The 22,718-nt window shown below is 45.5% G+C and overlaps 1 protein-coding gene across 5 annotated transcripts in view; it reads left to right on the top strand.

Moving 5' to 3' along the window:
- LOC142575621 (rab GTPase-binding effector protein 1-like) overlaps positions 1 to 22,718 on the top strand; it is a 59,559-nt gene that overhangs the window by 9,539 nt on the left and 27,302 nt on the right. For 3 of the 5 annotated variants that reach the window (XM_075685128.1, XM_075685133.1, XM_075685132.1), the window contains exons 4-11: positions 2,767 to 2,887; positions 6,444 to 6,656; positions 8,015 to 8,150; positions 12,250 to 12,468; positions 15,124 to 15,296; positions 16,100 to 16,343; positions 17,714 to 17,838; positions 22,380 to 22,580. In XM_075685128.1, the coding sequence (XP_075541243.1) occupies positions 2,767 to 2,887; positions 6,444 to 6,656; positions 8,015 to 8,150; positions 12,250 to 12,468; positions 15,124 to 15,296; positions 16,100 to 16,343; positions 17,714 to 17,838; positions 22,380 to 22,580 (1,432 nt within the window). The remainder of the gene's footprint in view (positions 1 to 2,766; positions 2,888 to 6,443; positions 6,657 to 8,014; positions 8,151 to 12,249; positions 12,469 to 15,123; positions 15,297 to 16,099; positions 16,344 to 17,713; positions 17,839 to 22,379; positions 22,581 to 22,718) is intronic. The other 2 variants (XM_075685131.1, XM_075685130.1) reach the window with 2 other exon arrangements.

Below are 22,718 nucleotides of genomic sequence, written 5' to 3'. Positions count from 1 at the left end.
CTGTCCATCGGCTACTCTGTCTCTTTATATTAATGTGCCTACTTCAGTTATATTTCTCTGGTCCCCAACTGGCACCCTTATCTTTAATCATGACCACCTTATAATCAGATATATCATAAGAAGTCAACAAGCACTGACACCAACGACAACATAGGGGAAATTACTTGTGCTTAATAAACGAAATAAAGATATGATAAATTAATGGAAATGAAAGTGGATGAAAAAACAACTTGCTGCAAGTGGGCCCCTCAGTTAACCCCCTTCCTTCTCGCTTATTATAATCGAATATGGTATACATGCATGGGGTTTCACTTTATTTCATTTTATTACCTTGAATGCACCATAGCCCATAGGGGCATTTAAGGTAATAAAATAGTGGGTGCAATATATTCAATACAGTCGTAATAAAAGGATAAAATACAAGTAACAAAAGGAGTGGGTGCAATATATTCAGCATAGTCGAAAGCCACAATAACAAAATTGCAGGGGAAAGCAAAAAATTTCGCTTTTGCAGGCATTTTTTCAGCGTGAGAATGAGCAGAGAAGGCAGGAAATTGGCTTGCAAAACAAATTTATTGCCAAAAGTTGGTAAGCTTACTTTGCCTAGCCTTGCCTTGCAGCAATTTGACAGCTCTGAATTCGCACTAGAATTCCAGGTCAGGTGGTTATCGTGCTCGCCAAAAAAAATGAACGAATTTCGTCGAAGGCGTTCAATAAATCCCATGGGTTCGTTCTCTCCTCGTGATTTGGTTGTTGGTGGTCGGCGGCGGTGTCAGCTTTGCACACGTTACTATGATGGCCTCATCGGTCATCTCTTTGTGCACGACGTCTTCATCCGCGCGAATCAACTTGTCGACGCTGAGGCCATTTGGAACACCGTTTGCATGGCATGAAGTTCACCCCATGCGTTGACGTCGGCACTGCGCCGTCAGCACAATCATAGAATGCGCCTTCATGCAAATCTCCTTCCAGTGCCGCTGGATCAGCGCATGATGCCTGCTGACTGGCAATGAAGCCGGCATGTTTAAAACAAGTTTCTATCATGGCTGAACACAACTCATGCGGCGGCCACCATCTCAAGTGCCACAAACACGTCCGTGTTGGTGCTACGCTTGAGCTGGAGATTCAGCAGCAGACGATGCGTCATCAAAATGGTAGACATTGAGCTGCACCCAGTTCCAAATTCGTTGGTGGTCTCCATTTTCTTTGTGCCCTTTTCAACCTGGGCAATAGTTACAGCCTTATCCTGTAGCGTCAAATTTCCTCTTTTTGGCTAGAGGCGGCACTCAGCAGGCTGGCAAAGCAGTCGGTCCCATCACCGCATACACAGTTGATGCAACCGAGCACCAAACAACACAGCAACCACACAGCATACAGAGGACCATGTGCGGCAGTACACAAAGCATAACGCGTCATCGGGGTTACTTAAACCTGCACGTTTATGTCGATTTGGTTATTCAGCAATTGAGTCAGCATGCCATGCAGGCATTCTGCTCCTCGTTAGCACATGTTGTGATGGTGCACAGGATTATAACAACATGTGCCCACTGCGAGGTCTCCTCCGGTTCTTGTCTTCTTTTTGTATTTTTGTGAGTTAAATACTAATATTGCATTTTTGCTCTGGACACTGCGCAGTCACCCGTTGCGATGGGCAAACCACCACCACCATCATCATTGCTGTTGCCTGTTGTGAGGTGCAACTGCTCTGCTAATAGCTCCACTGCTTTTACTTTTAACACAATAATGGCCGCAGCCACGCAAGTGCGCTGTGGCTGTAATTTGTGCAATTTAAGGGCACAATGATTACATTTGAGCAATTTTCGGACGCAGTTAGTGTTAGGTGAGTAGATTATTTGCAAACTGTCATTCTAGAAAATATGTTTAATGAGGGATTGCTGTAAAAAAAAAGTTTTGTTTTTGCGAGATTTTAAATGCATTGACTTCTATGGGCATTTACTGGGGATCCAAAAATATTTTGTTGCAGTGAGAATTTCGTTGACTAGGGATTTCATTAACGCAGGTTTCGACTGTGTACATTAGTTAAGAATTGCAGAGTGTAAGTGAAGTTTTAGACACAGTATACATGAACGATATGGGTGCTTAATGTATATGATCTAAATCTTATGCTCTAAACTAGGCATTTTCACTCTATCTGCTATGATGGCTTAAAACAGATAACTGGAAGACTCCATGGGAGCGGGTGAAAATTCCACTGTGCTTCTCTTTGCTACCTGTATGCCCTGTTTGTGTGTGCACTGTGTATAGTTTGTGGAACAGAGGAGGAGGAGGAGCTCAGCTTCTGACAGTATTTTCTCTCCTCTTCTCCTTCTCCTCGTCCTGTTCCCACTCGCTGCCCTTTTGTCATGTCCCCTGCATCGTCTCTCCTCTTCTCCCTGTGTCTCCCTTTTCTCATCCTTTTGTGGCCACATGCTCACCTTTCTCTCTCTCTCTCTCTCTCTCTCTCTGTTTCTCCTTTTCCTCTCACCATCCTCTCATTATCACTTCCCCTTTCCCCACGCTCCCTTTTCTATATGCTCCCCTCTCCTCATCCTATCATGGTAATCTGCTCACCCTTTTTCTTTCCCCTGCTCCCTCGATTGCAATCTGCTCCCGGACCCTACACTCCCCATTTTCATGCTCCTTTTCCCGCCATCTCACAATCATCTGTTAACCTTTTTTTCTTTCTCCCTCACCTTTTGTGTCCTCCTGCTGACAATACTTTCTCCCCTCTTCTCTTTTCGCACCTCCCTCTTCTCCCCACAAAAGGGAAGGCGTGCTGGCGGTGGTGACGAAGTCCCTAAAGCAGAAAGTGGGCAATCTCAGTCCTAACCCCTTTTCCTCTTCCAGCGACAGCTCCGTCGAGAATCTCGAGGAGAGCATGCGTAAGGTAAGCGGACACACATCTCGGAGGCACCTCCTGCTCTTTTATGCATCTTGCGCAGTGGTGGTGGTAGGGAAGCACGTAAGGGCAGCCTATGAAATCCCTTAAAAGGGTCCTGCAGCATGCCTGGTGAAGCTTGTTGGTTGGCACCATTAGCATGCAGCTATTTCATGATGTACTTCGTGTTATGGACATGACGTTGATTAGCGGTGCTGTCATCGCTGATTAAAAATGTAGTGTAAGATTCGAGTTTGCACCACACTGCGAGTGCTGTAAGAAAAGGATAATGTCACATTTGTAGCCATTTTAATTGTGTTTAAGCGTCATCTAACTATCACAACAGCCGTGTAGAAGATGTTACAACCGTAGAAACGACACCTTCAACATGCTGAGCACACGGCGTGCCAACTTGCGCCATGTGGAAGCTATTGTAACCATAGCAACAGTGCCATAAACTATTTGAACGGGCTTGGCAACTGTGGCAGGCCAATTTCCATTACATAACATCGGTGCCCTGTTGCTACTTGGCATTGCAGTTCTAAGTCATGGTAGAGTGAAATTTGGCATTCACAGCCAAAAAATTTATATCGAGGGCAACTCATTTTGTTTGTATTTTGAAGTTGCTGTGACGGATAAATGTTTGTGTAATTCTCATAATTCCTTTTGTGCTTATTATAATTTATTATGCTGAGAATAGACCTAGGACGAAAGTGGTGACCTTAAAGAAGTGTCATTTCTGTTTTGCTCACTCCCATTTGTCAAACATTTTAAGTGTTGACTGGTGATGAAGAAGTCATTGTGCTCTGTGAACATGTTTTTATTTTTTGTTGGCAGCTGTGGCTGGACGTAAGTGTGTCTAATACTCTCATCATTTTCATTTTGACGAATTGGCTCTGCATGCCTGAAATGCCGAGCTTTGTGCTTATTCCATAGCTTTCTTGTGCTGATTCTTTTCCGTCTAGAATAAAAGGCTTAACTATTTGGGTTGCAGCATTGCAAGTGGGTGCTTTTCTCGGCAGGTGCAGTGCCTTCTGTTTGCTTGCTCTGTTTATTTTGTGTGGGTGTGTGGGTTTCTTATTATTTTTTTGCCAAGTTTTTGGCATTCTAATTTAGCATTTCTCATAGCACACATTATTGCCTGAGCTGTGAAGCTCAATGCTTGTATTTCTTCATAATTTTAACTTCAGGCATACCTCTTATTTGTGGTTATCTGGTTTGCAAATTTTTGTCTTAGTAGCAACATGACTCAATTCAATCTCTCATCACACTTCACTATGATGCTGTTGCATGCTGAGCTTTGTCGTTGACAGACTACAGGTGGTCTGTTTTAATATTTTCGATACTGACGCTGTTACAACTTGAGATGACAGCATGTAGATTGTGACAACAGGTTAGGTAAATTGGAATTGTTTTTGCCCCAGGAAGACTGTTTGTGCTGGGAGGGCTTGTTACTTGAAAGCACCATTTCAGCGCATTCAGTTTTAATGTGATTTGTATGCTTATGTTTAATTGCAACAATAATTGTTTAAAACAGCACAGATCTTAACAATGTTGCCACGGAGCAGAAACTGCAAAGTCGTCCTGATTTATTTTTATGGAAGTTCAGAGAAACTGTTGCAATATTTTTTCAGTGCTGTGTCCCTAGTATGCTTGATTGGCAGTTTTTCTAGTATTGTAATGCCTTTTCTCTGAGTGAACACCATTGTTAGATGCAGGAGTATAGTAATGAAGCACAGCTGGGTAATTAGGTGCAACTAAGAAATGGCTTTGTTCAAGCATAATTAGTGGCTATGTAGTGCATATATTATGTAGTGCATATATAAGCAGCGGCTTTATTGCCTGTTCTCTTGCCCATCTAAATTTGCTTCCACCAAATATGTTATGTTCTGCAAAATGATGATTCTGCAAATGAAAGATGATTGCAGCTCACTGAGCCGTAGGAGATTGGGGTGCCGTTCCATGCTGCTCGAGAACACGCTGCCTCGAACATGTAACAAGCTTCGTAGTGCGCGCATTGTCTTTTCCTTTGTGCCGTTATTCTTTTGTATCCACATATGCATGCGAGCATGCGGTTCAACAGAGTGCGCTCCCTTGTCGTGGCAATGAGGCACAGAAAATAAGCAGCGGATATTTCTCCTGAGACAAACCTCTGCCCAAGAGAAAACAAATCACGTGTACGCACATACTTCCAAACTCAAATATGTGCGAGAAAACTGAGATAAGCGTACATAAATAAGTGAGATGACAGCGGAAGCCGTTGTACAATTTCGTAGAAGTTATGTTTGGGTAAGTTTGAAAAACAAATTGTGAAGTTTAACTTCTCAAAGTAGGTTGTGGGTTGTGAATATGAATGGCGCCGTAGTGAGTGGCCCTGTTATTTCAACCATGCCGAAATTTTATGTGCACTTAAGTCTAAATACAAGGGCGATTTGCATTCCATCTCCACAGAAAAGTGGCTGTCTCAGCCAGAAATAGAAATCGCGACATCATGTTCAGCACGAGAATAAATATGTTCTGCAATCATCAGCAGACTAGAAGCTATATACAAGTATATTTACAAATGACTATGCTGCACTTGGCCAAAAGGCAACAGCCCACACTAGCCTCCAAATGTCAGCGGCGGTGTTGTTTTCACACCACTGGCCTCTTTGTTATCGTAAATGCTGGTCCATAGCAATGTCTATGAGCGCTTGTGGAAATTGTCTGTCAGAGATGGTGTTGATGAACATTCTTTTTTTTTCTTCTTGCTGTTAATAGTAGCCATATTACCTCATGCCTGACCCTATATAACTGCAATGTTCTGAGATGGGATAAAAAATGTCACTGCACATAAATCTTGTAATTGACTGCATACTACATCCCAATATTTACAAAATCGGCCCGACATTATTGCCCGGCAATTGCCAAAGCAATCTTGTTTTGCATGTTGAGCCATTATACTGTGTTTGCCGCTGCTTGCTTTTGAAGTGCAGTGCGGTCTTGCAGCCATGTGGACAATATCCAGGTGTGGTTCTGCATTGTCGTGAAGACGCGCGCGAAATCAAAATTCGTTTGTAAAGTACCAAATGCATGCATGTAAGATCTATACGATTTGCTTTGCAGCATACTGAAGCCATATAAAATGAACCGCAACAGGTTTAAACTGTCACAGAAGTGATTTTTCAATGCATTGTCTGACGGATCGGATAGTTGTGGCACACGTGACATTCTCACTTAATGCACGACGCACACGATACGATTTCATGTACTGCCCACTGTACGACTAGTGGTACGAACCGCTAGAAGCTTACGACAGGTTATAACAGCACTAGTGGCCAACTTTCTGAGGCTCCGGACACTGCACCACCTAGCTACTACTGAACTTGCTCGAAGTTGCCACGAAGCCGCACTTGAAAAGGAAATTCATGCCTACTCAATTGCTCGCTTTCTCACTTTGCCCGTAACAGTCACGATTCGTGAATATTGGAGGGCGTTGCGCATGCAAAAACGGGGTGTTCTGGCAACTGGCGTAATGGCGTTCCTAGAGATGCACCGTGCAATGCTGTGCTGTGTTATGTACCAGGCACAAGAGGATGCGGAAATGCTTCGGTCTCTGGTGGTGCCCCTGGAAGAGGAGATTAAGGCCCTCAAGGACAAGCTGCGATCGACAGACGAGCAGCTGCATGTGTACGAGGCGGCCTTCACGGGCCTCGTCCACGGTCTCGGCTCTGGCACGCTCGGCGACGCGGTACGGGGTGGCACGCCTGCCGAAATCCTCTCCCATCTCGATGACAAGGTCTGTCACAATTTTTAATGCCACCTAGTTTGCGAAGCAGCTAACCTAATAAGCGGTGTGCAGAATGGGACGGGAAATTAGACACACGCCAATATTACCAATGTTGTCTCCCTTTTTCTTGCTCTGTTCTGTGTTCACACTGTTCGAGCCAGTTACCAAGTTAGTGTCTCAAACCCGACGTTTCTGATACAACTGTGCTTTCACTGTTTAACTCCCGTGAAAGGAGCTGAGTCCGTCAAGAAATTTTGCTTTTAGTAAATCCCACTTTTCAATGGGGGAGGATATTAACTTCATAATCGATTAACTAGACTTAGACAGATGTTTCTGTCAAAATGTGTAGCTCCCTTTTCCTGTGAATTCATCAACAAAATATCCCATTCATATAACTTGCTTAGTAATAGTTTCTACACATTGTACTTGGAAACGTGTGACTATCATCTGTGTTAATTCTTGCAGAAGCTGTTCGTCCCACGCAAGAAGGATGGGAAGCATAGACAAGGCATTTTCTTTGGGTTATAGTTTAGCCACCGATGCCACTGCAGCTGCACGAATTTTCAATTTAGCAAAAATACACCAAGATCTCGCTAAAGGTACTTTAAAGACAGCCGTTAAGAAAGAGAAAGTGCCTCACTACTTCTGCGAAATATGCCCAAAGCATCGTTTTAACTGAGTGCAGAGATTTGGTTAGTGAGAGTATGATGTAAATGGGGGGGGGGGGCGGGGGGGGGCAGTTCATGACCACTGGCACTGCGAAAAATGAAGAACCAGCTCACCATACTGCATTATGTCCTGATTGTAATTCATAAAGCACCCACAGATAATAACTAGGTATATGTAAACATGTTTCCATCACTGTCGGAGTACAAGAGTCTGGTGCAGCTGTCCCACTCACTGGGGTTCATGGCAGAGCTCGAACCCTGATATTGCTAGTGTAGCACAAAGGTACTGCACTGCATTGAAGTGTGGACACTGCATCTTCACCCATTTTGTCGGTGATCTGCTGTCTCCGAGAGATGCGCTACCTTCATCAGGGGCCTTCTCAGGGGCTAAGTTGCCCGCTGGCACTGTACAAACCCCAAAAGCCTTTTAGTTTGACTACACGCCGCATTTGCATTTAATATTCTTTTAAGCACTGTTTCAAAAGACTACAGAGATGCACCTAAAAATATTAGCTGTTAGCAGCATGAAGTCTGCTGAGATTGACTGCCCAGGTAATGCCATTTTGAACAGCTGGAACAGCAGATGCGATCTATTTGCACATAAGCTGGTCGCACCAAGTTGTTGTTGGCTGTGTTTGTTACAGCTGAAAACTTTGCCTGAATGCAACTTTCTTGCATTCTCTTACCACCATGTTTCAGTTGACCAGCTTGTTAAAGGGACTGCAGGCGGAGAAGGCATCCCGCAGTGACTTGGAAATGTACGTGGCAGTCCTCAACACCCAGAAGACAGTCATGCAGGAAGACATGGACCAGCTGCGCAAGCAGTTTCAGGAAGGTGGGCTGAAGCAGGCAGTTGTCCTGTTTGCTTGAATGTAATGAGGTTCTTATTCTTTCCACCTACCAGGTTTATAACTAATGTGGTGTTATGTTCAGAACCATGATTTAGTTACTGTGCAGTTTGTTTAACCCTTCGATGAGCCTTTGCTTACTTTGTGGTCATTCTGGTAAGGAGCTACCGTATAGACTTGTATAAGGGCTGCACCCCCATCTCGAAAGCCCAAAGTTCGCAGAAAATAAAAAATGTTAATCAGAAAAGCAATAGCATTTGGTGTCCCAATGCATCATTCGCACACCGGTGAATTTTCGTGTGCTGCGCACTTCTGCGTGTCCCCACTAGATGGCGAGAGCTGTGCATTGACCTCTGATGCAATGTTATATGTATTCGGTGATCCGGGTTGTGTAGTAGTTGCCACCTGCTCCGGCATTGTTTCGACCAAAAGATTCGGTCACGCATAACGGCCGCACCTTGTCAAATTTCCGGAAAAAAGTGCGGCCCTTCCACTAATGGTATTTCATGTTTTTGGAGGCTGCACAGAAGGCACATTCATGTAAACTCATGATTACTAAGGGACGTATGTCAAAATATATTGAAGTCTCGATACAACGAACTACAGGGGACTGCGGCAAATTGTTTGTTATTCTGAAATTCTGTGATAGTGAAAGCGCCAAAATGAACCATTTTGCCGATCAATCTGTAAGTTTATCAGTTGTGATTGTATGAGCTATCCACATAAACGCCGCTGTTGACTCCTGGCCCGTGCTGTTATGTTTTTTAGATTCCGCTGTCATGCGCCCCCGTATATAGAGTGGCGTGTGCACAGAAGAGACCCCTACGCCGAGAAAACTACTGACCATGAAGACACTCCATGTAACCTATAAAGCAAAGCATTTCTTTTTGTTTGTTTGTTTTTCACATTCCTTGCCGTAAACACTGCAGCTGTTTTGCTCGAAACGGGCACCCAAACTATTCCAAAGTGCAAGCGCGTATAAATGGCACCATCCGAAAAGTGCGATTGTGTGACATCCCTGTGAGCACAGAGGTTACATTTCTCTGTGTGCCTAGCTGGTACAGCTGCAGAGAGGAGCTGGAAAGAACAGGCATGCATAGAAAGAAGGGGGAAAGAAGGAAGAGATGCACCTCCGGTGCAACTGGTCACCTCTGCATTGAGTTTTTTTTCTTTTCTTCCAGCACCGTCTGGGGTTCTCCGAATCCATGCGTTGTGGCATCTGCTTCTTGGGCTTTGTCTGCTAGCCTACTGTTCCTGCTGCCGTGAAAGATACACAGAAATCCAAGAGTCCCCAGATTTCTGAATATTAGCTCGTTATAATGAGGTGTTGTTAACATGACACGGAAACTGAATAGCGGCACTTATTCTAAATAGTATAGTATTCTGAAGTTCGTAGTACTGAAATATTTTTACATCGAAACTGTGTATAAATAGTCAAAAGGGGATTTCCGAAAAGTTTGTTAATCTCAAAAGTTTGTTAATACTATGGCACTTGTAGTAACGAGGTTCCACTGCAGTTTCCTTATTTCTAAGGCTCTTGTACAGTATACATTCTCCAGCCAGCATGACGTTTGTGGGTGATGACTGCAGGAAATCATCTTCTCTAGGGTTCTCGCTGTCACTTTCTTTTGCGCTTTCATTCCTAGGACGTTTGTTCATTGACTGAAGAAGTACCACATTCTTCCTTGGCTCAAAAATCGTCTTCAGATTCACTAAAGTCACATGGAGAAGACATTGCCATCCTCTTACCCCCGTATTCATAAATGCATCTTAACTTGAAGCTCACGTTTGACTTGATTTAAATGACGCCTGTCGTGAGTGCACCAAAGGAAACGCAATGAGCGTCTTGGGTGCATTCACACCAGGCGTGGTTTATGTCAAGTCAAGCATGGGCTTCAAGTTAAGTTACATTTCTGAATACGGGGGTTAGTGTTTTGCCCTATGAAAAGCATGCATGAATTCCTTGAAGTGCCTCACTGAAAAAGTGCTAGCTGCAAATGCATGCATTACGAAGTGCAGTTATGAATAGTTAAAACTGTTCCTCAAAGCTGACACAACATACACAGACAAAATCGCACTCACTGCGGTAGCTTAGTGGCTATGGCACTGTGATGCTCAGCTTAAGGTCGCGGGTTTGATCCTGGTTGTGGCGACCACATGTAGATGGGGGTGAAATTCAGGAATGTTCATGTACTTTGATTTAGGTTTAAGTTAGAGGAACACAAGTGGTCAAAATTAATCTTGAGTCCCTCGCTACGGGGTGCCTCATAATCGCATCACAGTTTCGGCTTGTAAAACCCCAGAATTTAATCTTAAGGGGGGACTTGGCTTTGAGATTCAACTTCCTTATTTCTTCGTGAAAGTTGATGAAAATTGGCACATATGTTTAGAATGTCTTCCCGATACTTCCATAAAAGTTTCAGAGGTATGCCTTGAAAACATGTTATTGAATTTTATTGAGCAGAATTTTTGTCCCTCGGAACTTTCTGGAGGGCCTGGGGAGCTTAAAAAAATGCAATGGAAGGCTCATTGAGTATTAACTGCATAGCTAAATGCATGCTGAAGGCCGTGACAGTCTTGCACTTCTTTTTTTGTAACAATAATTTTTTTGTCATTTTGTCAATTTTTTGTCAATAAATTTTGTGTCATTTTTTTATGTTAACTTCGCATCGAGCACATTTTCAGGGTGAACAAATAGCCGCATCATAAATTTATAAAAGTCAAGACAAAAGGGCTACTGCCACGAGCTACACTGTACCCCGAGGCCGTTAAAAAAAAAGAAAGAAGAGAAAGAGAGAGAGAGAGAGAGAGATAGGGTCAAAATAGGTTGAACGGTAACAAAGAAATCAGTTCCACAAACTGAGCACAACAGGAGAGGTGCAAAGAGCCGAGCAGACGACGCGAGCGCCAGACCAATGGTGAACCGCGCTGTAGTCGCGTGGTGGGTGCAACCAATTCCAGACTCCGGCACGACCTTCAGGCATTTGCATTTTGTGTGCCTGTTTCTGTATGGAGGAGATAGCTGAGGCGGCAACTGCGAAGTCAGGGAAATGCGCTTTCCGACAAGACCAAGATGGCGGTGCTCGGTTGCGTCATTTCGGAGGTATTGTGGTTTGGAAGATGGTGTACTTCCGTGATTTCTGCAAAATTTTTCGCCACCTTGGCTGATACAACAAATTTTTTAGATCACTTCTACATGGTTTTCAGTGATATATTGGAATCAGATAGAAAAAATGTTATCGTATTTACTCGAATCTAGGCCGGCCCCAATTCTAAGCTGCCCTTGAAAGTCCGACGCCAGAGGGAAAAAAAAAAAGAAAAAGCTTACCTCAGAAGCGAGGACAGTATTCATAAAATGAAAACAGCATTTATGGAATATGAACGTGCCATGCTCATTCTACAGTGCCTTCTTCCTTATTACTGTCATCTCCTCATTGTGGCCGGCACACGCAAAAAGTGTCTCCTTTTGCCCGGCTTGAAAACTTTTTGTTTGAAAGTAGCTTGTTAGTGGCATCGCCTCTTTGATACCATTACGATAACGCCACGCCGCATGCCGATATGACATGTGCACACGCAACACATCTTTTATTGCAGCGGCTTAAAAAGATGTGCAGCATTTCGTGTCTGCGTAAGCGCGAGTCGCACTGCTACTGCACCAGTCGAGGCACCTTTGTGTTGAGTGTACCTACCGTGTTAGCCTAGTGGGTATGTAGTGTTGCACACCTGAGCACAAGTTTGCGGGGTTGGACACGTGGCTGTGGTGGCCATATTCCAGTGGCAGTATAATGCTAAAATGCTTGTGTTCTGTGCTTTGGCTGCACATAAAGAAATCTATGTGGCTGAAGTTAATCCGCAGCCCTCCGCCTCCACTGTCCCTCATAGCTTGCTGAACAGCTTCGAGACGTTGAAACTATACGGCACAACTTTAAAAACTTTGTCTTGAGTGGGACGTCCACAAAGTTGTATAAGCGTAAAAGGCTGCTGGGACTTGTATGCTTTTGGTGTGCTTCTTTTTGTTGGTTTACGGGGATGTTCAGCACGGGCTGTCGACCTCTTCTTCATTGTTTGCACGACCTTGACTTGCAGTGTGCAACTTGCTGGAACGAGAGAAGCGGGAGCATGGCTGCCTGAAGCGCACGTGGCAGATGGCCAACGACCGGTTCCTGGAGGCTCAGCAGGCCCATGTGCGGGACCTGGCGCGCCTCCAGGCGGTGCTGACGGCCGACCAGCAGCGGCACCTGGCACACCTGCGCAAGGCCGACGTTCCGCCGATGAGCCCCCGGAAGAAGGAAGGAGAGGCCACTGGTAAGCCTATGCCGTCAGGGAGATGCAATGTAGAACATTACGCAAATGAGGCATTCTTTGTAGCAGTGTTACAGCTCATACAGAATGTAAGGAAAGAAACAAGAAGGAACGGGACAGAGCGCTCGCGTTGAACTAGCAGTTTTATTGAGGACAGCTGGCCAATCTATGCCAAGAACCCATCAATGTAAGAAAAGGTGACAGAAAGAAACAGATACCGTTGACTTCCGTCAATTATACCCTGGCAAGACTAATGAAATTGATCGGATTATCTGGTGGGTCGAATTAAGCAAGATGCAGAATGAAATGTTAAAACAGATTGTTGATTCATTTGGCGGTATTTGCTCAAGTTTAACATGCCTCCGAATCGGACACTTGCCAACTTTCTTTCTTTTTTTTTCGAAGTAGTAAACTAAACTAGAAGTGATTTAAAGCTTCTAACCAAAGTAGAAGTGAAACCTTCACCCGATCTCTTTAGAATGGCGGCCAGTTTCTTTATTAAGTCAGCTCTGCCGCAGTGCAGTCGTAAAGTGTACGAACGCAGCAATGGTGGTTTTGATTTCGTATCCAATTAAATCGTGCAGGTGATTTCCGGCCCAATTTCTTTGGGAAACAAAAGGTGCCTGTCAGACCGGGGTAAATATCGTAATAGGACATTGTGAGCTACAGTTATTGCTTGAAGGTCTTCCTAGGGTGGGCCAGAATTAGATAACTTGTGTTCAATGCATTCACCGTCCCCTAACCTCTGCTGAAACTGATGCTTCCAATAAAGAGGTTGTTATTGGGATCACCATATGGGTCAGGCCCATTCGTGTGGACTGGTCAAGTTCGAATTTTCCAGCGAATGCCAATTTTAGAAGTAGCAATCGCTTGGACGCATAGAAATGTGTGTACACCAGCTGGGACCTTCAGTCAGGATCGAATTAACCAAAAAAATCTAGTTAACTGGAGTCAAACTAACCCTTTGAGGGTCGATTCTTTTCGCCATATGCGACCGCCCAGGGTCAATTTTTTTTTATTGCAGATTTCAATTCTTCTTAGAGACTTATCTTGAAAATAATTTACCGTAATTTTTCTAAGCTGACCGTAAAGCAAGAAAAAATCATCTTGTGTTGGTATGTATGTACTTTCCATTCAGGAATGACAACAATAAAAAAGTAAATAGACATAAGAATAAAAAATTTGATGCATTGCGATACACATAGTTCAAGGCTTTGAAAATGCGCGCACGAGAGTATTTCGCAAGGCTCAAATGTTCCTGCTCCTACACTAATACATACATCCGTAGCGTAATCTAACTGTGTAGGTGCACTCACTCAATAAAACTGTGTGATTGTGTGCCCATCAAAAAAGCAAAACGTGACAAACTACCGCTGATCATCTTATTGCCAAACAGAGGCAATTAGTTTTCGTGAGTCCCCCCCCCCCCCCCCCAAAAAAAAAAGATATCAGCGGAAAGCGTGCACGGCGGTATCCTTCCTATGCGCACCCCTGTGAGCACTAAACGAGCGAGAAACAAGTGGTCTCCCTTTGAGCGATTAGTAATGAGATAGGCATCAGTTTTGCAGGTGCAAGAAGCCGAAACCGGCTGCAGAACCAGTTGGACATGTTGTCTGCCTAGGCGCTAGGGCAGTCAACAAAAAAATTAGTCAATTACCAGCCCTGCAGCTTTGCAATGATTGCGTCAGTAGTATATTCCACTCATTTATTGTCAACTTAATTTAGCCAAAGCATGAATTTTTTTTTTTCCTTTGGCAATCAGTGAATGGAAAAGGTTGCCCAACTACATTGTTTTGCCTCCACGTGCAAGTGCAGTTTTTGAATCTAAATTATATGGTGTACCCGGACCTTGCATACTGTCACGGTATCATTTTTTTTTTATTTGTATAAAGTGATATGCTTCTCCTGCAATTATCCATTTTTCTTGTGCACATGTTGTTAACGCCTTGCCGTTTGTCTAATGGGAGTGCCTTATGTTTTAGAGTGTGCTTTTCTGTCCCTGTGAAATGCCCTGATGGCGCTAACAGTATCAGTAAATGAATGAATGAAAGTGAAATTTTGTTGCAGCTGACCTTAAAGGCAGACTAAAAGAGAGGAACGATTCCTTATGTATCAGTAAATTGCCCTTCTACAATATCAGAAACACCTCTCTTACCAAGATGAGACACTTGGTGAGCCAGAAGAAGCGAAATAGCACGAAGACGGGTGGAGATGCGTCTTTGGAGTTCCCGCACCAGTTTGCTGTGACGTCATGGGCTTTGGCGGCGCCTTCTCGGGCCTAGTTAATTCCTTAGCTGTAAAGATGAACTACAGTGTGTTCTAAAGAAGACGCAGATTGAACATGGCGAGTTTCGGGAACTTTGCCGAGCCAACACAGCCTAAGTATGAAAAAATAGTACTTTGAAATCCGCAACGTCACAGTGACGTACTGGCGCTGGATGGAGATACTGCGGAAAAAAAAAAAAAAAGCTTTGATCGTCATTTCTTCTTCTAATGACCAGCCTATTATATTGAAATTAACGACAAGTAGAGCTTTCAAACAACTCTTCATCCATCCAAACTTGTTTATTGTTTTGCTTTTGTGTCCCTTTACGTGTTCTGGTGTGAATGATTTAGCACTGTCATGTACATCTGCGTGATATTGCCGTCTCTCTGCAGGCCCGAGCTCTGAGCTAGTCCCCTGCCCACTGCAAGAACCTGAGCTGCAGGAGGCCCTGCATTCTGTCTCTCCGCTACCCACAAGCAGCCCCAGGGTTCACTACAGGTTTACGGCATTGGAGCCCCGGCTCTTCTCCAAAGCAAGCACACTCCCAGGAAGGAAGTCCAACGACGTGAGTCGGTACTTCTAAAAAAAAGCTTTCTAGGCGAACCCTCCCAGCGGTCGCTGACCGTGGCTACTGCTGCTGTCTTGCCGTGTTACTCGCACGCAGGACAGCGCTCGCATGACAAGTCTGCATATATGAAGTGCCCCCATCCGTACTGCCCCTACAGAGGCACCTGTGGGGCTGGTTCATTTCTTGACAGAATTGGGTGGCCAAGTAACAAATTGTGTCGAAATATCCTCAGTGCAACAAATACATGCCTTTTCAAGCACACGATTCCATTATTAGAGCAAAGCATTTGATGCCGTCTTTTTCGGGATTCGACGCGTCTGCTCCGTCGTCTTCTTGCCGGCTAAACGGGACTGTTCTTGGAGATAGTGCAAGAGTACGCTGGCCCAATCGCAGAGATGGTGTAACAAAAAAATGGGCCGACCCGGAGAGGGTAATCCTTGTTGCTTGGGTCACCTCTGTCACAGAGTCGGGGTCTCTGCATCTTGCCATCCTGCTGGGCAGGCACATATTTTCTATCCTGCAAGACGAGTTGCAGAAGAAAAAAGGCTTTAGAGCATTTAGCTAACCACTTCATGCAACCTTTGCTTCACATAGATCCCAACGTATGCATTGGATCTGCATAATTTTTCTTTTTTTAGCTGTGGGACAGGGTTTAAGAGTGTCAGCCTGTCAGGATCGTTCCATCGCTGCATCGTTAGTATGTTGGCGTTTACCAGTTTAACTAATACGATGCTAATGGCAGTAAGGAGTTAATGCAGTGTAAGCTCCAGTAACAGAAATGCATCTCCCCTGACATTCAGCAGCGCCTGCGAAGCTCCCCAGCCGACCTGAATGCCTGCAAGCCGCCTGCGACTCTCTCAGCGGCCAAGCAGAGCCATCGGCGATCCCTGTCAAGCTCGGACCTGCCCTCCGAGACGGACAACTCTCTGTCCGTTCCGGCCATGAAAGGAATGGAGGACACTCGATCGCTGGGCGACTACGGTGGGGCTGTTATCGCTGGTGGTGGCATCGGCTTGACGGGCGACCAACTTAGCGCACTCTCTGGTGAGACTTTCGTTTTGGCTCATTTGTGAACAAAAAACCGTTTTCATTTTTTTTTAAACTTTAATGTCAGAACTTAACTACTGCATTTACTCATGTAAGGCCCACCATTGTGCAAGGCCTGTACAGTGCTCATGGAATGAAACGTGACACGGAGCATTCAGTAGAACCCTGCATATGTGCAAAGTACGCGAGAGGCACCATGCCATGTCGCAAGGAATTTAGTCACCGAAGGTGACTCCGACTCCAACGTAAGTGTACGCGCCAGAATTGCGTCGATGTGACACGAACTGCCGCCAGTGGAAACGAAAGCATGCGCATTAGTTAGCCCTAAATTGACGCGTTTCATTCCGTGAGCGTTGTACTTGGCATAGATGCTTATATACAACTATTTACTTCGTCATATATCTGTGTTTGTGGTGTCTGGCTTCGACTGTGCATCCAGCCGACTCATAAAACGAGGTGGAGGCGACAGTGTTAGCACCGGTTTTGCTACTCTCGCAAAATGCTTCCAAAGAGAGCATGTGCCCAACTACAGACAAACCACTTTTACTTCACTTTTCAAGGTGCCCCCCACCCCCGATCGTGCAAGCCGTCAACTGGTTTAGATTGTTCCAAGTGCCAGTTAGGTTCTAGTGAGTTCTTGTAGTGAAATGCATCTTGAACCATGGAATGTGTTTGCTGTAAGTGGGCTTGATTGTATAATGTGTTCTCTTTCTGGGTAGTATGCCACTTTGAACAGTACAGACTGTCGTACCTACATGTGCGCAACCTCCCAGTGAAAGAGATTTAATGCTTTTTCTTTGTGTCCAGAACGTCACACTAGTGACCCATCAAAAACCTGTAAGTATTTTGACAATTTTAAGTATATCTGTCAAAACATTGGCCGTAGTGAGCATTACAGAAATGTAGAAGCTTTGATGTATATTGTCACACTGTAATGACGGTGAAGAACCAGAAACACTGACTACCAGAAGTGTTTAACAACTCTCTGTTGCACGAATTTGTGGCCCTGAAAGGCAAGAAACACTCGAATCACAATCGTATGATAGAAGCGAGCGCAGGCATCGAGTGTTGAATTTACTCTCCTGGATCAGGTGTGTCCACTACTTATGGATGTCTCGTCATACACTCCAGAGTAATTGATTATGTTCACGTACATTGAAGAATGCAGGGCACTGTTCGGGATGTACGCTCAATCTGATCATACACACCTCTTTTTGAATACTGTAGGCACGTCTTGCGTCGAGCTTTAACAGTGATAATCCAGTAAAATGTACACTGGCTAAAAGTAAAGCGACGCATGGTAATATTTAACAAAGCTGTTCAGAGTGTGTCTTGAAGTTCATTTCTTGATGGCTTAAAAACTGCAGATGCAACGCCTGAAATGGAAGCCCGGAAGTCCTTGATGGAAGTGGCCCGCACAGATTACGATGATGGACTTGGTGTCGGCAAGCGGGTTGTCAGCGATAAGGAATGGAGGCTACTTGAAGAAGAGGTATGTGTGCCAAGGACTTGGAATGTACCCTTTTTTTTTACAGTGCCTGAATGGCACAGAGCTGTCTATAAGAGAGCATGAGATACGTTATGCCATTTCATTTTTTAATGTTAAATATTCAAAGTTTTCAAAGAATGCATAGAAGTTTTAATATAATTGGGAGTAAAAAAAATAACAAAAATAAGTGTTTTTATTCTACATGTACACAGGAAAGATTTCCAACATATTGCTGCATGCAGATATGCTTGCAGCAGTCTGTAAGTCTATTTTGACCAGTGTCGTACTGTCACTATAGAAAGACACAGGTACCGTTAATGCTTGCAAACCAAATATGCATCCCCAGGTGACTAGAAAAAGTTTCACAGCGCTTTACCAGCTGAATGATCCCTAGTTTCTTCACAACTCTCGGTGTTGGCACTTGTCTTGCATCACTGTTGTCCTTGTTGGTGCAGACAGTGAAGGGGGAGTTGACACTGTTTGAGGCTGCCGATGATGCTAAACAACACTAGTTTGTAACAGCAGTCAACTAAGTTGCCCTAGATCGTGTCACTGTTTAACACATCAAGGAACAAGTGCTGGATGCGGGGGCTGTAATTGGACAACATCCTCATGCAAGCTTGACAACTATCTTGGCTTGGCTTATTCTGGGGTTTGGGTGCACCTAGCGACTATTGAGCTAACCAGGTCATACTCTGGAGTTCTTCGGAGTCGTGCATTAGTGTCGTTTGGCCACTTCCAGTTTTAAGGAGGTGCTGACAGTGCATCAAAACAGAAACATTTTTCCTCCCCCTTATATTGAGCTATGGCCGCCGCATTCCAACGGGGGCAGAATGCGAAAATGTTTCTGTGCCGTGCATTGCGTGCATCTTAAAGGGACCCTGAAACGCTTTTGACGATTTTCTACAAACGTACTGAGTCTTTAGAGTAGGTCCTTCTGATCATTAATTGACACATCTAAGTGCTCTGCGTAAAACGTGTAATTTATTATAAGGTTTTAAAAATGCACATCGCTGCCGATCGCAGCGCACTGCTCGGCGGAATTTTAAGCCGCCCCTACCCATATGACCGAAATCACCCATACGACGTCAGTGGGGCGAGCTATCCGATTGGCTGACCAGGGCGCGTGATCGATAATTTTTCCAACTTTATGGTAAACAAATGATCTTCGTAATAGTTGGAATGTTAGTTAATTTGTTTTTATGAAAAGAAAGTAGCATAAAGAGAATGCACAAGAACAATTTTTCAGTACACTTAAGCACTTCCGGCACACAGCAAGTGTCGTCTGCTTGTGTTACAACGTACTCCATTTTGACGAGAGCTCCGCGGTCACAGTTGGTCTCAGTCTGCGCATCGGACTACCGCTATCCGATCGGCGCCAGGATTTGCGCGTTTGTGGCCGTCACTTTACACCGGCAGATTACTAACGCAACAGCGTTTCGCAAGTCCCGTATTAGGGCAAACGTAAGCTAAAGGGGACAGGGTCTGGCCGCTTGACTGTGCCGTAACGGGATGAGCCGAGATGAGCAGAAGGGCAAATGTGAATGGTCTGCACGGTGCAGCCACCTGGTGGCATAGAGCGCAACCATACACAGTAGCAGCAACGAAGCGTATTCTTCTTTGCTGCTGGTGCGTATTTTTCGCAGGAATGTAATCATCGACACGTTGTTTTTATAAATGTTTAAAATGTTTTACACTTGGTTAGAGCAATATATTAGCGCTTTCTTTGGCTGGTTAAGCGCTGCGCCAACAAGTGTCTGGACCGTGTAGACCGATCACGCCGCTCACGTACGTCTACGCCAAAGTTCATTCATCAGCTTGAGTTTATGCCTCCATTGATTTGCCGAAATGACCAGCTTGCCTATGGTTAACGGAATACCAGACACGTTCGGCGCTACGACAGAATGCTCGCAACGCACGCTGCTTCGATAGCTCTCGCTTGGGGTCGACAGCCAAGCGGCTAGCGGAGAGGTCTTGCGCGGGCGGGGGCGGGCTCCAAAACAACCGGAAGTGGACGATGTGACGTCGCATCGTGACGCAGGACCAGTGAAGGCGGTGCGTAGCCCCGCTCGCTCGGCGAACGAGTTGAGGAGGAAAAGCGTGGACGGGGAGGAGGGTAACTTCTAATCGCTTGTAGCTCCATTAATACGTAACGCTTCACTTAAATTGTGGTGCGAATGTTCTACTTAAGCTGTGCCCTACGCGTCTACAAAATTTGTGCGAACAGTTTCAGGGGCCCTTTAAGAAAACCCGAGACGGTCAAAAAAAATCCGGAGCATCCCTCACCACAGTGTGCCTCATAATCAAATCATGGTTTTGGCATGTAACACCACATAATTTAGTTTTGTTTTGCTTATACAGTAGAACCCCGCTGTTACGTTCCTCACTGCTGCATTTTCCCGGCTGCTACGTCGTTTTCATGCGGTCCCGGCATAGCTTCCATAGGATCCAATGTATGAGGAACCCCGCTGTTACGTCGTAGCTGTGAAAACGTTCCCGCATGATACGTCGCAACTTAGCACTCCGAGCCCGCCTGGGCTGAAGTAGGCAACGCGCTCCAGCCGCCATTTTGGCTTTTGACAAGTTTTGGTTGGGCTTGGCCGGGCTTGGCTATGGAACTGGCTGCAAGAAGCCGCACGCCAGTTCGAGAGGCCGCCACTAAGTGGCCATTCGTGAAAAATGCTCTCACTATCATCACTGTGATTAGGGTCACCGCATGGTTGTTGGACGGGTCGACTCACGGAGGAAGGAAACTCGGGAGAGGCCCTCGCGTCACTCTTTGTGAAGCAAAAGTGAAACCGAAAGTTGGCGTTGCTCGTGGCGTTGCTCCGCCTATCGGGCCAGCTCTCCTCTCTTGTTTACATTTCTCCCACGGCGCGCCGCGCGCAACCGGGCTGCTCGGACGCGCGCGCTCCGCAGCAATACTAACCAATCGTTAGCAGGTTAGCATGATTACGCCAAAGAGGGCAAAATTTCCCGCGGATATTCCTTTGTCCATTGCCGTGGCGCGGTGACGACGAGAAGCACGAGCCGCATGATGCCGGGGAGTGGCCAAATCCTAGCTTTGGAGAAGCCGTCACGGCTCTAGACCTCCTCCGCAGGTACGTCGCACCTCACAGCGACGCTGACAGCAATGCGGCCTTCCAGGCTATTGAGAAACGTGTGGCGATTTCTAGCGAGCGAAAGAAACGGCAAGCCATCATTCTAGACTTTTTTAAGTCCTAAGCGCACTCTGTGGAAATAAATTGTCTATAGTTGAAGCTGCCCTTTTTTTCATTCATTTTCGGAGCTTGCCTCACTGTTGCGTTTTCCCGGCTGTTACGTTTTTTTTCCCCGGTCCGGTGAAAAACGTATGAACGGGGTTCCACTGTATCTGGGGACGAGTCTAGTGAATTAGCATGTGTTCTTGCAGAAAGAGTCTGAAATATAGAAGTGATGTGCTGTAAGGCGCCCAGAATTTTGCTTGTCATTGTACATTAGTACATCTATGAAGTGAGTGGCAGGCTTACGAAGCTGTCTGAGAGTTTGGCACATCTGAATTATGTGTTCCGGAATTGCTGGTTGGTTACTCTACCTGCTGGCTTCCGGCGAAGTCATTGTACGAATGTACTGCTTACCGTGCAGCTGCCTGGAGAGAAGTGTGACTTGATGTGGGCTGCATAGAACCAGCCTGCCAACTGCATTTGCTACTTTTGCAGTTCCGATTTCTCAAAATATTTAATGAGAAGATTATGAGGCATAACTAAGCAAGCTCCGGTACTGGGAGCTTTGCAGTCTCCTTGTGTAGCCTTGCAGTGGTCACAACCTTAGACTGCTAGGGTGGTTCATGCCCAGTGGTGAGTGACAAAGTTTGGATTTGCTGGTGGGGTTTCTCATTTTCCGCTGGTGCAGTCAGTCGCACTGTCACAGCAACACGGTTGCCACAACTTCTTGTCGCTTGCTCCGGTTTCTTGAAGGCCGCCTCCATTAAACGTTAGTGTCAGCGGCCACATAGCAATGACAGCTGTGATGATCTTGGCCTCACGGCACTTGTGAACACATGCCCTTCGTTTGGGTCAGTCTTTTAAAGTGAAGCTTTCTTTGCCTCTTCCATGAGGTCTGGCGTTCGTCGTCAATTCCTTACAAGATATAGTTGTAGATATATGCAGACAACTTGGGTATGTGCTTGAACAGGCAACTTGCTGCTGGCTGCTGTCGGGCCTAGTAGAGAACTTAGCTCACCGTGTTTGTGCCATTCCTGGCCGATCCCCCAGAATGAATGTGCCACTGTAACACAAAGGGTATGAAGCCATAAATATATTTAGATGTGTGTTGTACTTCTATGTGCATGCACCTCCCATCAACCATCTTCCGTCGACGAGCATCACATGTCACAGAAACAGCTAACAAGTATACTGGCGACACGGCTGCACTCGTGTTGTCTGCTACTGTTGTGATCTCGCTAACTCAAACGAGCTTTGCGTCATTTATAGATTCTAACATTGTGTTGCAGCTGCGTGTGTGTTTCTCCTGATGGCGGAATTCTTTCTCCTGCTTTCGCACAGCTGAAGCGGCTGCGAGAGCGCCTCTGCCAGCCGTGCGAGATGTGCAGCAACTACGAGCTGCAGTTGCAGCAGGTGCAGCGGGACCTGGACCGGCACGCCAAGGAGCTGGGCACAGCCAGGCAGGACCTGAGCCGAGAGCGCGACCATCGGCAGCAGCTCGAGCAGCGCTTTGCCGACTCGGCCACTGACGTCCAGCACCAGGTCTGTTCCTTTCATATTGCCGAAATGCTGCTTACGTTGTGTTGAGTAAGATTTTGTGATTGTCGGGGCAGGGTAGTGATTTCAGTGTGGCTACTTCTGTCTGTCATCTGTATACTTAATGAAATATTAATCCATTCT

The sequence above is a fragment of the Dermacentor variabilis genome, chromosome 3, assembly GCF_050947875.1.
Source record: "Dermacentor variabilis isolate Ectoservices chromosome 3, ASM5094787v1, whole genome shotgun sequence".
Taxonomy (NCBI): domain Eukaryota; kingdom Metazoa; phylum Arthropoda; class Arachnida; order Ixodida; family Ixodidae; genus Dermacentor; species Dermacentor variabilis.
This window is presented reverse-complemented; position numbering and strand designations above follow the sequence as displayed.